The 15,767-nt window shown below is 39.8% G+C and overlaps 1 protein-coding gene across 1 annotated transcript; it reads left to right on the forward strand.

Moving 5' to 3' along the window:
• The first annotated feature begins 4,710 nt into the window (after positions 1-4,710).
• On the forward strand, positions 4,711-5,271 carry LOC118854123 (40S ribosomal protein S10-like). Its single transcript, XM_036764456.1, has one exon. The coding sequence runs from the start codon at positions 4,732-4,734 to the stop codon at positions 5,227-5,229; it is 498 nt and encodes a 165-aa protein (XP_036620351.1). The 5' UTR covers positions 4,711-4,731; the 3' UTR covers positions 5,230-5,271.
• Positions 5,272-15,767: the final 10,496 nt, after the last annotated feature.

Consider the following 15,767-nt stretch of genomic DNA (forward strand, 5'->3'; position numbering starts at 1 on the left):
TTTAAAAAGTTATTTCCAATTTCACTAACCTTTGGTTTCATATTTAATTCTATAGATTTTATTTTATGCATTTAAAAACATTATTCTTAGAAGGGTGTCCATGGTTTTCACTAGACTGCTAAAGAAGTCTAACGTGTGTGTGTGTGTGTGTGTGTGTACACACACACACACACACATACACACAGGGTTTAAGCACCCCTGATCTAGACCTTAGAGGCCAAAACAGTCTTTGCCTATATGTTACACATGAGGACACTGAAGCTCAAGAAGTTAATGACTTGTCTAAGGTCATACACGTAAGTAGTATCGGATGCAGGATTTGAACCCATGATCCCTGACTCTAGAGTAAGTGCTCTTTCCATGGTACCTTATTGCCCTCATTTTGTTGGATTTTTGTAATAAGAAACATTCTGTGGTATATTTGTTCATTTCATGCCAATGATGGGCATTTGCTGAAATTCCCCCATGAAAATAGTTGTAACTAACATGACTAATGTAGAAATATGTTCAATATGATTGTGCCATCTTGGGCGTGCCATCTTGGGGAGGGGGGAGGGAAGGGAGAGAGGAAAAAAAATTTGGAACTCAAAATCTTGTAGTGAATGTTGAAAACTATCTTTGCATGTAATTGGAAAAAATAAAATAGCATTAAGGGGGAAAAAGAAACTAATTGCAGCTTATGTGCCAATATTGGTTTCACAAGATGGGGAGAAACAAATTCTGCAAAAATCTTTCCAATAAAATTACATATACTTTGACAATTGGTGACTTCAGTGCAAGGCTGACGATAGGGGAGTACAGTTGCAAAATTGGAAAAATATGGTTTCAGGATAAGGCCAAAGACTTATGGATTATACAAAATAGGGAGCCCCTAGAGCTTACTGAGTAGGCAAATGGCAGACCCAATGCTTTAGGAAATTCTCTTTGACTGTTGTGTGAAGGACATGTGGAGAGAGAAGATTGGGAGGGTATTACAATAGTCTAGGAGAGAGGTGACGAGGGCCTGAACTTGAGTGGTGACTGTGCAAGTAGAGCAAAGGGGACGGATGTGAGATATGGAAGTATCATTGACAGGATTTGATAATGTCTTGGATATGTGAGGGGAAGAAGGTTGAGGAATCATCATTGACTCCTGTAAGTCAATGAGATTATAAGAACCTTGGTGACTTCAGGGTGATGGTGCCTTTAATGGTAATAGGGAAATTGGAGATGGGAGTGGGTTTAAGACTAAAAATCATATAATGAGATCTGCAATGCAGATCACAATCCATCCACACCCGCTCATAAAGTGTGACTCACTCTTTCTGAAAATGAAAATGGGAAAGGTGGGACTCTTAGTCATTCATCTCTTCGCCTCTATCCATTGATACAGTCTGCTGTAGCAGCAAGCACCCTAGCATACCCAGGATGACCTGTTAGCATAGGTTCTTTGATCTGCTTTTCTAGGAAAGCCTGCTCAAAAGGGGGTTAACAATCCTACTTTTCATTACATTTGCTAGTTCAGGGGAAGGGTGAGCACCCTGAATGTCAGAGAAAGTACAAACAGAGAAAATACAAGCAGAGAAATCAGCATGAAGACCAATGGACAGGGCTCTTAACTACCTGAACCAAAGCAATATTGCTATGCACTTTACATACACCACTGGGTTCAGAGAGCCTTTATATCTGAGCAGTCGGGGGTCTGAACATACGGCTACTTAGAGTCTCAACCATCTAAGTGAACCCCCAAAGCAAAATACCAACTTAGAGTATACATACACTTCTCAGAGCTAGAAGGCATTACAACCCTCTTGACTCAGTGCCTAGTCAACTTAGTACACACAAACAAGCCTCCCCTAAGCAAGCCTCCCTTAATGCGCTCCACATGAGGCCGATTAATGGGCGGGGAAGATCTTCATATCCCATTACCATTACATCTGCCTTTTATGGGTGCCTGCTGTAGCCAAGAGATGGGAAAGGGGGGAAATAGGGTTGGAAATAGAATTTTTCCAGTGGTACATGCACAGGTTGCTATGAGTTCCTGGGAGCCCTGAGTGACTGATATCCAGGTCAGAAGGGGAGAGGTAAGGAATTTACATAGCAACAGGAGGAATCAGAGTGGAGGATTGTTGGAGGATAAAGGTGGGTGTGGTTGTGTTGGAGAGAAGTCCCAAGATGGGTTTTCATGGAGAGAATTGAATGTGGTGGTCTTTTATTTAGTTGACTATTTTATTTGGTTGACCCCTCGGAGTCAGTCCATGGCCTCCCTGGGCTAAGGTCCAGCTTCCACTTGATAGACCAACCATAGTGCTCTGGAGAAAGATTAACCACTTAGTTCTTCCATTTGGCATTCAAAAGCCTTCATAACCTGGTGCCTTTTATCTTTCATGCAACTCAATTCTTTCCGTCATATGACATTGGCCTCCTTGCTGTTCCTTAAACGAGACACTCCATTTCCCACCTATGGGCATTTCCTCCAACTGTTCCACTTATCTTGAATCTCCTCTCTCCTCATCTCTGCCTCTTGGCTTTCCTGGCTTCCTTCAGGTCTTAACTAAAACCCCACCTTCTGCAAGAAGCCTATCTCGGTCCCCCTTAAAGTTAATGCTTTCTCCAATTTGTTTTGTCTATATTTTGTTTGCATATAGTTGTTTTCATGTTATTTACTTTGCTAGACTGTAAGCTTATTGAAAGTAACTATTTTTGCCCTTTTCTATATCCCCAGTGCTTAACAGTACCTAGAGCATAGTAGGTACTTAATAGATTTTTTTTCAATTCAAAAGATCTGAACTTTCTTACTCATACCTCCATACACTCCACTCCACTTTTCTAATGAGTTACTTGAGTAGTGCAGGTCTGGGAAAGGATGTTGTTATTTGGTAACTACACCCCTTCCAGGGGTGTCTAAACTCTCAGAGGATCTTTGTGGAGTTAATCACTGGAAAGTTGGACCTATAAAGTATTCTATGTATCCTGTAGCTGTTTATGGGCTCAGAGCGGCTTATTTGTCTTGTACATTTTTATGAGGTTAAATAAAGGATATCTTCTACCCATAATTATGTTACGTTTGGTCCTTATAGGACAACTGATAACCCTCTTACTCACATTTAGAAAACCTAGATACAAAATTAATTTGGAGATTTCCCTGGAATAAACTCTGTGCAGGAACATGTTAAGCTAAGAGAGAAGCACCCTTTGGGAGCTATCCGGTATTGGAAATGATGTTTGTAAGTCCAGAGACTTTGGGGAAAGTGCAGGCTTGGATCACTGCTTTTTGTTATTAGACATGATTTGGGGAAATGTATAACAACAGAGACCTTTGATGACCTGTTCATTATAAGTGAGGCTTAATATTGGGGAATGGATGCTGTTATGAAGGAGATTGAAGATGATAAGGAGAGATTCTTTATAGATGTTGAGGTCCTCTTGATTTTCCTGCACAGTAATGAGATTTTTGCTGACTGAATCAAGCCCCAGATCATGGCTGAGCCTCCCAGTCTTCTCTCCAAAGAATCTGTCCTACCTCTCTACATAGGCAGAATCAAGAAGATGAAGAATGTTTACTGTCCAGGCTACATTAGAATGGATAACCTAGAGAGTTTACCCTTTTGGATGTGCATGTGTGTGTTTGCATTTTAGAAAAACACTGCAAATAAACAATAAGCCAAGTCCAGATTTGAATAGAAGAAGAGTGAGTTGGAGAGCCTTTGGGAAATTACACAATTCTTTTAATGACTCCAATTTTCTCCCTGAAACAAAGGCCCGTCTTTTGTGCCAATATTATTCCATTGGTGTTTTATAGCTGAGCCATGCTATGCTTCAGTCATCCGAAGGAATCAAGTTGGAGATCACCCAAAGGGCAATTAGAAGACTCACTGTGGGCACAGACAGGCTGTAACATGGTAAAAGTGAAGAATTATGCAGAAGTATAAGGGATATCATCAGAGAAACACATAACTGGGTGAAAAGGAGAGTTTGTCACAAAGCAAGAGGAAGGGATGAACAGTTCACATGCTCACATTAATATATTATAATATATTATTATAATATAATAATAATTATCAATAATATAATTGTAATAATATAATAAATAATGTTAAGAGATGGCGAGGAAGCCCCCCAGCATACTGGAAAGAACTTCAGTGAATAATTTAAGTGAGGCAATGGGAAAAAGTTGCAAAGGGTGTGAAGGCATGGGTACATTGTGATCTGCATCATTGGCAAGGGTACTTACATTGATGAGAATATAAAACCACTGGAGTATGCATTCATTCAGAGTTCTCACATTTATATAGCACTTTCAGGTGCACCAAGGGCTATATGTGCATTGTCTCAGATATAGATTTAAGATGAACTGAGGGAGATACGTCTGACCAGAGCCTTGGGATAGGCAGGAGATCAGAAATCAAGAAAGCCAAGAGTTAAGAGTTAGACAGCTGGAATGAAGAAAGCAGAATGAGAACAATTTATACAATAACATTTTAAAGACTTGGAAAGATTTACAAAATCTGATCAAAGCAAAGATCAAGCCTGATTCTAGAGGACCGATAATGCATGATACTGACCTTCTGACAGAAAACTGATGGTCTAACGGTGCAGAATGATACATTTTTAGACATGATCAATGTGGAAATTTGTTGTACTTGACCATGTACTATTACAAGGGTTTTGTCTTTTTTTCATTAAAAGGGGTTAGAGAGCTTCCTTTCTAGCCCGGGCTCCGTCTAGAGCGGCACCCGCCGCACCGCCGAGATGTTGATGCCCAAGAAGAACCGAATTGCCATCTATGAACTCCTTTTTAAGGAGGGAGTGATGGTAGCCAAGAAGGATGTCCACATGCCAAAGCACCCCAAGCTGGCAGACAAGAATGTGCCCAATCTCCATGTCGTGAAGGCCATGCAGTCTCTAAAGTCTCGTGGCTATGTTAAGGAGCAGTTTGCATGGAGGCATTTCTACTGGTACCTCACCAATGAGGGCATTCAGTACCTCCAGGATTACCTTCACCTGCCCCCTGAGATTGTGCCTGCCACACTCCGAAGAAGTCGTCCTGAGACAGGAAGGCCAAGGCCCAAAGGTCTGGAGGGCGAGCGACCTGCCCGGCTTACTCGGGGTGAAGCTGACAGAGACACATACAGACGAAGTGCTGCTCCTCCTGGTGCTGACAAGAAGGCTGAGGCCGGGGCTGGGTCAGCAACAGAATTCCAATTTAGAGGTGGATTTGGTCATGGACGTGGTCAACCTCCTCAATAGAAACTGTAGAGATATGTTTCATATTCAATAAAATTTGGGAAAGAACATTAAAAAAAGGGGTTAGGGAGAGGAGGGAGGGAAAGAAAATAGTTTTTTGTTAGTTAAAAAAAAGAAATGGATAAAAAATGTATTATCCTTTTGCCAGACATCTGAAATAGTGGAGTGGACACAAGACAGTGTGTTCCTCATCAGTGAAGGCCTTCTAGTAGAAGGTAGAGCTATACCTTCTGGAGTATGCTACATAGAAGTATTCAGGTACAGTTTGGTTGGACTAAATGACCTTGAAGGAGGTCCCTTCCAGCTGTGTGAGATCAGGAATCTAGGCGGGTAAGCCATTGGTTCAGAAACCGTCAAGGCAAACAATGTCTAAAATACAAGCAGACAGACTAGTCAAGTCAAGCCACCAACAATCAAAGAACTGGGATGGAAATCTGATCTGGGGATAAGTTGAACCTCAACCTTGGATCTTGTAGAAGTAGTTGCGGGAAGGAGCCAAAACAGCTTCCCCTAGCTTCTGCTACTTAACAAAACCTGGGAACATGCCTAATACTTGAACCAGGGTGGAAAAAACATTCTTTGGGAGTAAATAACACTTGAACTGAGTTGAGTGCAAAGGTATTGTGTGCTTGCTCCGTGAAGGTCCTCAGGTAGAAGCTAAAATTGTTGAGTATGTTCTAGTGGGGATTCCTATTGTGTGTCGGTTAGACTAGATGACCACTGAGATCTCTTCCAATTCTCAAATTCTGTAAACTTCTAATATGTGATAATTGGCTTAGAGATACTTGATATTTATGAAGCAAACTCCTGGAGCTGGCCATTGAATCCTTATGAGTTGAGCCATATCTGGGGCTAAGAGAGCCATATGGAACAGTTGCTGCTACTTTAGGGCTATCTAGAGATTGCCAATATCCTGTCTATGTCCATTTACTTTTCAATAAAGCAAACCAACCATGAATTTTTCCATTCATTAGACCCTAAGAATGCTTTGAAGTCAGCAATTTCTACTAAGCCATATTTCTTATGGTTGATTGGTCCTAAGCTGTGGGCAATTCTAAGCTTGCAAATACAGGTAGGTTAGTAGCTGAAGAGGGGGCAAGAAGTGAGTTGTCGAAGGTGACCTCTTGTACATCTTGTACTTGCTTAGGCTTTGAAGTTAATGAATCTCAAAGGGAGGTTTGGAAATTAATAATTTTCTATGAATTGGTCTGTGAGTTGTATCTGAATGTGGTCAATAACTAAAGAAAGGAGATAAGGGAGTTACTCACTTTGACTGACTGTTGCTGAAAAATCACAAACTAGTGTTGATGAGTCCTTGGCAGTCCCCAATAAAAGAGAATGCATTGGATTTTCTCTCCGTTACCATTGCCAATTATCGGCAATGACATCTCCAACTTCCATTCGTCTTCATTTCCCATCTACTCCGTATGTATCTTGTATGTATCAGTTGTGCACATGTTGTTTTCCTCCTTAGATTGTAATCTCTGTGAAGGGAGGAGCTACTTTTGCCATTTTTTTGCATCCCCTGTCTTAGCACAGGACCTGGCCACATAGTAAAAAATAAATGTTTGCTGATTGGTTGATTTAGTCCCATTGGAGGATAAATTAATGTGATTTACTAACCAAGAGTGGAGTGAGTTGAAGGGCATTATAAGAATCTCTAGGAAGGCTACATTTATCTCCATTCCTGCCATCTCTTTCCTATATATGAATTTACTTTTCCTTATAGATCATCTTTCTCTGTAGGTCCCATCACATCTTAAAGTCAATATGTCCTTAACTGACCTATTGTCTTTTGCCAAAACCACCTCCTTTCAACTTTACACTTTGTCTCCAGCATTATCATTTACTCTGTTGTTCATGTTTCCACTTTGGTGGACATATTTCATTCCCTTCTCTATCTTTTCAAAAATAAGTTTTTATTGATATTTTCTGTATGTTACAACACTGTAATATCTCATGTGTCCCTACCTTCCTCCCTCCCCATCAAGAGACATCCCATACGACGAGTAATATTTTTTAGAGACAGAAATGAAAAAAAATCTAAAAACACATGCAATGTGCAGCACTTGTGGACTTCCCACATCCATGAAGGGGTAATTGTGACTTTCTCTGTCTTATGTTTCATATTCAATCAGTTATGGGGTTGTATTGATTCAATCTACACTGTCAAGACTCAGCAAGTCGCTTAACCTCTCTTTGCCTCAGTTTACTAAACTGAAAAATGAGGATAACAGTAGTACCTACATCCCAGGGTTGGTGTGAGGATCAAATGACTAAATATTTGTGGAAGCACTTAGCACAGTACCTGACCCATGCTGGGTGCTCTATGAGTGTTCATTAGTTTGTTATTATCGTTTCTGAGCCCTCCCTTGTTTTGTTTTGGGGGATAGCTATTGCTTGGGAGGAATGGAGGAGGGCCAGGCTTTTCCAGAGCACAGGGTGTATGTAATAGTAAATAAAACAGAATTTACAATCTCTGTCAACTCTATCCATTACTCCCGAAGAATATTTATTAACTGACTATTCCCATTGTTATCATTCTAGTGTGGGCCCTCATCATCGCTAGCTTAGTCTATTGTAATGGTCTCCTTACAGGTTTGTTTACCTCTACTTTCTTCTTCTTCTGCATAACATCCTGTATAACATTGCCAAAATAATCTTTCTTAGGCACAGATCTGGTCTTGTCATTCTTTTGCTTAAAAATCTTGTGGCTCCCTACTGTCTCCTTATTAAAGTTCAAACCCTTCTCCCTGCCATCCAAGGCTCTCCATAATCTGGCCCATCTTATCTTTCCAGCCTTATTTTCTGTGACTCCCTTCCTATGCTCCAGCCAAATTAAACTACTTTCTGTCCCTCATAATGAATGATGCTTTCTGGCCTCTGGTTTTGTTCACACAAAACACTACGAATTTCTCTCTCTCTCTTTCTCTCTCTCTCTCTTCCTCTCTCTCTTTCTGTCTCTCTCTTTCTCTCTCTCTCTCTCTCTCTCTCTCTCTCTCTCTCTCTCTCTCTCTCTCTTTCTCCTTTCTCTCTTTCCTCTCTGTCTCTCTTTTTTCCCCTCTCTGTCTCTCTCCTCTTTCTCTCCTTTCTCTTCTCTCTCTCTCCCTCTTCCTTATCTCTATTTCTGTCTTCCTCTCTTCTCTCTCTCCCATCTCTCTGTCTCTTCTCTGGCCTATCTCTCTGTTTCTGTATCTCTGTCTCTGTGTATGTCTCTCTCTCCAGTTTTATCTGGAGAGCTCCTAACTAGCCTTTAAAGCCTATCTTTAATGCTTCCTCTTCCGGTAAACCTTCCCTCATTTCCCTCCCCAAGGTTGATAACAACTTTCCTCCATGGACCTCACATAAGCATTTGTTTTTATTGCTCTAATGCAGTTGAGTTGTTTTATGTGTTATAGTAATCTGTGTTTGTATTTTATTTCCCTTCTAGACAGTATGCTCCATAAAGATAGAGACTGGATTCTTCATATTTAATCTTCTGTTACAGTACAGTGCAGCCTCTCAAATTTGCTGACTTGAGTTCAACCTTGTTTTCTCATGGGAACTCCATTTGTGGGTGTTTGGGGTAGGCTTCAGTGTGGTGTAGGGGAAGAATATTGGGTCTGGAGTCAGGGGCCTGTGCTCCAACTCCAGCCCTATCGCTTAGTGCCTGTGAGACCTTGGGTAAGTTATTTTGCCTTCCCGGGCTTATTTTCTCATTTGTGAGGAAGGATGCTAGGCTAAATGACCTCTAAGTCCCCTTTCATTTCTAAATAAATGATTTAGTTCTACAAATTCATTTTAAAAGTATTTCAAAAGTGCTAATACAATGATCTGAGGTCTCTTCATAGTAGATGGACAAGTGTTTATACTGAGTTCGTGATTATATGAACTTACTGAAGATTCCAAGTGATCTTCCCTCTGTAAAGTAATTGTCTCATTCCTCTCATTTGGTACTCAGCTGTAGCTTGATGGTGCTGGACTTCATATTTCCTTCCATCCAAAGGATTTGGAGATACAGCAGGTTCCAATAAAGATCAGTGGTGGATGTGATTAACTTCCAACACAAACAACAGAATTGGAACCAAACAGCAAATTTTACTGTAAAGGAAATCTGAAAGCAATTGTTGGGCTATCATGAAGAATTGTTACCCTGAGAAAAATGATGATGTCGATGATGTGATCATTAGCCACTTTCAGGAAACACTTGCTTGAGAACCAAGGGGCTAATATGTCTGACAGATATGGAAGTATAATAGCACTGGAAGAAACTGGAAGCTTGAGTGAATTAAAAAAACAAAACCTAACCAAACCTAGGGCATTCCAGCAGGTGAACCTGGTTACTAGAGAACAGCAGGTCAATTCTTATTTTCAATTCAAGAGGAAATGCCATTGGAGTGGATAGCATGCTGGAAGAGGAAAAGGAGTTTGAGAGGACTTACCACACTTCCCTACCAACCAGTAACAGCAGCAAATGTTCCCTAAATGGGCACTTTAGTAGGCCAGTGCTGATTCAGGGTGATCTGGTGCTTCAGATTTAGAACTAGAATGAAACGAGACATTTATAGACTATTTAACAGTTAAAAAGGAAGGTTTGCATAACCCCAACAAGTAAAACATACTCAGTAAGAATGCAACATTGATTGAGTTGAGTGTAGCTTCCCTCTTCTGTATCAGCCAGCAAGAAGTCTAAAGGAGGAGATGCTCACTACTCACGTAGTTAGGCTTTTGTATTTAGTCCAACACTGGGCCAGTTAAATCTCAAGGATGATTTTCAATACTTATTGAAGAAAACTAATCTAAACTTGCAGGGTCAAAACTCCGGATGGTTCTCCTTTCATGGATACCTTTTGTGGCATGTTGGTTTCCACTCTAGAAAATAGAGTGTGGTATAGACTTTTCCGTATAACTGATTACCAGCATCTAGATCTGTCACCTACAGTCATGAGTTGTCCTGGGCATGTGGGTTTCCATATTTATGTGCCTTAGTGATAGGTCTGTAGCTACTCTTCCCCACGGACATTGTGTGCTTTAGTGGGAAAATGTGATGCAGGTTTATGTTTCTACTGTTTATGTTTTTGATTAGTTCTACTTTTGCTTTCTACTGAGAAAAAATGTTATGTTATGATTATTCTTGATTTTGGCTTTTTTTTTTAGTAAATGTTTACTGTGTGAGTTGAAGGTGCCATTGTGACTGATTTTTTGAATAGGACATATGCTGTTGGGGGTTCAGTAATTACAGTGGAAAATATTAGGGTTCTATCCCTGTCCCCTCAAAACAAGCATAGACACATGTGCTCACACTCACACACTGAGGTAACTCTCTGTTACCCCAAGAGTAAATTGTAGCAGTGTGTGGTAGTAGCCAAGAATGTTCTTTTCTTTCCCTTCTATGTTGTGGTCAGTAAGCCGGGGCGGGGGGGGGGGGGAAGGAAGGGAGAAAGAGGGAGAGGAAGAGAATCAGAGAGAGAGAGAATCAGAGAGAGAATCAGAGAAACAAAGAGAGAGACAGAGACAGAGAGAGAGGCAGAGACAGAGAGAGAGGGGGACAGAGAGAGAGAGAGAGAAGGCTGTGTGTGTGTGTGTGTGTGTGTGTGTGTGTGTGTGTGTGTGTGTACAGGTGCCATAGTGGTGCCACACTTAGCCCATACATTTTTTATGCTGAAAGATTATATAGGAAACTAATTGATCTTTAGTAAGAACTCTGTTTTTAATAACTGCTAGCAAAACATTTTTTTTAAATTAAGAACTCATCAAGATGCTTTTCTCAGCATTAGATGCATTGAGACTAGTATAAGAGAAAGAAGGAAATGTCTCTTAAATAATAAGACAAGCTAGGCTTTTTAGGGTTTTTGTTTTCTTTGCTGGGAATGGAGGAAAGAAAGATATTACTGCTCAGTAAAAGAAAAAAGGGCCTCTTAAAAGTCAAATTACACACATACATATGTTTAGCACCACTACTGAATTATAAAAGAGAATAAAATATTTTAACAAATGTTCCTATTTGAGAGAAGAGTAAGGTCATACTTCTACTTCCTCTTAATAACTATCCTAAAAAGCAAGAGAGGTTACTGATAACAATTCCTTAATTGATAGTCTTTTTGAAAAATAAGGCTATGGTCAACTCTTTTGTACATGACTATCTTAAACAACTGAAAACTTAATACGAAAAGTGGAAACATGCACATGCCCTATTCACTGTAGCTTTGAAGAAAGATGTGGCAATTCTAGAAGGAGATGTGGTTATTTTGAGAGTAGATCTTTTAGTCTGACCATTTTGTGTACTCGACAGCAAATTTTAACCTCTCTCCAAGATGGAAAACTGAGGACCACTCAGAGCAAGTCCCCCAAGACCCATTTCAGTGTTTTCACGAATCAGAGAATTCTTAATTCACTACAGAAACCATTCTTTGCTCATCAGGCAATGCAAAAATAGGCCGAGGGCTGGATTTGACCCTCAGGCCATAGTTCACTGTCATCTAAGCCCCTTTCAGCTCTCATGTTGGTAACCAGAGGATAATAAAGCAGTGGGATCCCTAGGACTCTGGGAGGAGCATGGGGTTTTTCAATAAGACTTTGAAGGGGGAACTAGATGTGATAAAGAGAAGCAGATGATAAGAATATTTAGCTCAGAGAAGGTCTGTAGCCAGTATGGATTCTCAGGCATAGTCCTGAGAGAGTAGCCTATACATAGACCACTTGACTCAAAATACCCAGAGGAGTAACAAAAAAAAAATAATAATCTCATGGAGACATAGCCATAAAAAGAAAAGTGGCAACTAGCAAGATCGCCCCACCAGGTCCTCAGTTAGAGCTGCTTTTTATTTGGGCTATATCTGCAGAAGAAATGAAATTTGATCTTGACATAGTCAATCCTGGGTTTAAGAGCTCATTTTCATGACCCAGAATTTCCAATAGTTCCCTGCTGCTTCGCTACTTTTGATTGCCTGATCACTGATCGTTAGTATCAGTCCAATAGTAGACTGTCTACACACTGAGCACGAGCCTAGTTAAAATTGGAAAGGCCAACCGCCAGAAAGTCAGCTATTTTATGGGCCAGATTACAGCCCAAATCAGTAACTATTGAGTTAGCTATAAGTCATCTGATCACGTGTACATGTGAGTCCATGCTGCCGTCTAAGAGATTTGGAAACTAAAACATTTCTATTAAACAGCAGACACATATATGTGTATGAGAGTGCTTGTGAATATATATGTAATATATATGTGAATATATAATATATATGTAATATATATGTATGTACCCATAATTGCTAGCATTTATATAGCACTTTAAGGTTTGCAATGTACTTCGTATGTTACTTCATTTGATCCTCATAAAAACCCCATGAAGTAGTGCCATTATTATCATTCTATGGAAGAATATGGGGGGCGGGGAAGAGAGGGAGAGAGAGAACCGGAGAGAAAGTGAGAGAGGTGAGAGAGGACGAGAGAAACAGAGAAGAAAAGAGAGGGATAGAGAAACAGAGAGAAGAGAGAAAAGGTGAGAGGGAGAGAGAGGGAGAAGAGAGGAGAGAGAGAGTGAGGGGGGCGGGAAGGGAGAGAGAAAGAAAAGAGAAGAGAGACAGAAGAGAGAGAGAGAAAAAGAGAGAGAGAGAATGCTCCTGTCCCCATGAAAGTACTCCCTTTACCAAATCCCATAAAATTTCCCATTTTTATGGTACCTTACCAAAATTCTTCCCCTATAATAGCCTTGGAAGGTGTGGTGGTTACATATTATGAACTTTATTTTATAGAAGTTGAAACAGTTTTGACGTGCCCAAGGGAAGAGCAAATAGGGATTTGAATTCATGTCTTCTGACTCCAAGTCCAACATGCTTTTTCCTTAACCAGGCCACCCATATATTAATTCTATAAAATTGTCGTCCTGGTTTGTAATAAACACTTAGTAAAAATAACTACTTTGAGATTTTTTTGTAGTTTACAATGGGTGATTAAAACAAGCTGCATTTCCAGTAAGACTTTATCCTTGTTTTACATAACTTTCCACATCCATAAATTTAGGAAATTGAGATCTCTAGTAAATCAGATTTCCAAATCCCCTACAAAATTATTTTTGCTTAACTTTTAGTGAAAGAAGGGGCTATTACACACACATACACATACACACACATGTGCATGTGTGTATGTGTATATATATATATATGTGTGTGTAGATATATTAAACTAATGATGATAAAATGTATTAACTGTCATTACATATACTGATCACAGAGAATAAAGACTAGCCTACCAGTCTGCTGCACTGCACTGGATTCCATGAAACAGTACTAGAACCATAGGAAAGGCTTTTAGGCAAGATCTATGGAAAGAACCAGACAGCAGTCATATTGGATAGGAAGACATGGGAGAGTTGTGAAATGCAGGGATGGAGGAAGCACTAACACTGATGAAGTCACAGACCCATTATTGCAGACCAGGCCTAAGCTACAACATAAAACCAGCTTAGTTCCTACCATACTTGTTGAAATATTAAATAAAATAAATTTTATTAAAAGCTCAAATGGCATTGGAAGAGTAAGAAAAAATTATCTTTGCTAATGATTGTATATCACACACATATAATGTAATATATATTACATAATCTACATTGTATAATATATATAATATAATCATACACATATACATATAATCATACAGTACCTTCTTAGGGGACATCCATCCTATAATGAAATTAGTTTAAAGAAAAGACCTATAGCAATGTGAGGCATAATTGCCATTAGTAGAAAGTTTGGATGGTCTCAATTTCAATGTGATTTATGTCTAGAATTTTGTCATCTTCATGGAAAGAACTCTGGACTTAAAAAACCAACATACCAGGTGTTTTGTGTCTATACGTATCCTGTCCCCATGATAATAGGCCTTTTGCAGAATCCAAAAATGTCAGAGTTGGAAAAATCTTCATCCATTTTTAGTTAGAAGATCATAGAACTAGAGATGGAAGGGAGCTTAGAGGTTATCTGGTCACAGAATAGCAGAAATGGAGAGTTAGAAGGAACCTCAATGGTCATCTAGTTCAAATCATACACAAAGGGAATCCCTACTAGAGTATACCAAAGCAGTGTTCATCTAGCTTCTTCTTGAATATCTCCAAGGAGAGACAACCCACTCTCTCTTGAGACATCCCAGTCCACTTTTGGTCAGCTCCATTTGTTAGAGAGGTCTTTTTTCCCCCTGACATAGAGCCTAATTTTGCAAATTTCAACTTCTTTGTAAGGTTGCCATTTTTGTTCTGTCATTTCAACTCTTCCTTGTTGCTTTTCATTCTACTTTATGAGACAAAGCTGAACAAGCCTAATCCTATATCTTTTCTTCAAATACTTGAAAGGGGCTATATACCGCCCCCCCACCCCGAGTCTTCCTTTCTCTAAGCAAAACATGCCTACTTCCTCGAAACTAACTTCCTATGATATAGACTCAAGGCCCTTTGCAATCTTGGTCGCCCACTTTTGGACAGTCTTCAACTTATTAACTTCCTTCTTAAATTGCAGTACCTAGAACTGAACACAATATTCCAGAAGAGGTCTGAGGAAGCCAGAGAACTGTGCTATAGATGTCTCTTCTTTCATCTAAATGAAGACTAAAATTTCATTAGCTTTTTTGGGCTACTATTTCACAATGCTGATTCAAACTAAGATTGTGGTCTACTTAAAACCACTAGATCTTTTTCAGAAAAACCGCTTTCTATCCATGCCTCCTTTATCTTATACTTGTGACGTTGATCTTTCGGATCCAAGGCCAAGACTTCGCTTTTATTCCTAGTGGATTTTGCATCAGCGTATTGTTCTTTAACGTTCAGTCATTTTTCAGTGATGTCCAACTCTTCATGACCCCATTTGGGGTTTTCTTGGCAAAGATAGCAGAGTGGTTTTCCATTTCCTTCTACAGCTCAATTTACAGATGAGGAAACTGAGGCAAACAGGATTAAGTAACTTGCCCAAGGTCACACAGCTAGTAAGTGTCTGAGGCCATATGTGAAGTCAGGAAGATGAGTCTTCCCTACTCCACGCCTGACACTATCCACTACGCCACCTACCTGTTGTGTAATACATCTCTCCATATTCTCCACAAGAAGAGTATGAGTTATTTTATTAAAACCTTTAATAAAATCTTGGCAAACTATATCTATAGTATTCCAGTCATTTCCTAGTCTAGAAATCCTGTAAAATATAGTGATGAGGTTTGACTAATGTGACCACTTCTTCATGAAGCCATGCTGGCTCATTTTAAATCACCACTTCCTTTCTGTGTTGTTCATCAATCTTTAATGATCCTTTCTCGGATTTTCCCATGAACCCTAGTCAAGCTCACTTGTCTACACTTTGCATGGTTTTCTTTTTTTCTTTTTTAATCTGGACACATGCCCTTCTTCTTGTGGTACCTCCCCTGATTTCCATGACCTTTCAAGTATTCCCAATGGTAGTAGCTCCACCATTATTTCTGCCAATTCTTTCAGTACCGAAGGATGTAGTTCGTTTGGGCCTGGGACTTGACAGGAATTCCTCAAGGGCAGCCAGGTGCTGTCTTACTTTCTTCTAATT

This window comes from Trichosurus vulpecula, chromosome 6 (genome assembly GCF_011100635.1).
Source record: "Trichosurus vulpecula isolate mTriVul1 chromosome 6, mTriVul1.pri, whole genome shotgun sequence".
In the NCBI taxonomy this organism is placed as follows: Eukaryota; Metazoa; Chordata; class Mammalia; order Diprotodontia; family Phalangeridae; genus Trichosurus; species Trichosurus vulpecula.

What these genes read in the sequence shown, in the direction of transcription:
- LOC118854123 (XM_036764456.1), top strand. Translation starts at nt 4,732, where the DNA reads ATGTTGATGCCCAAGAAGAACCGAATTGCCATCTATGAACTCCTTTTT.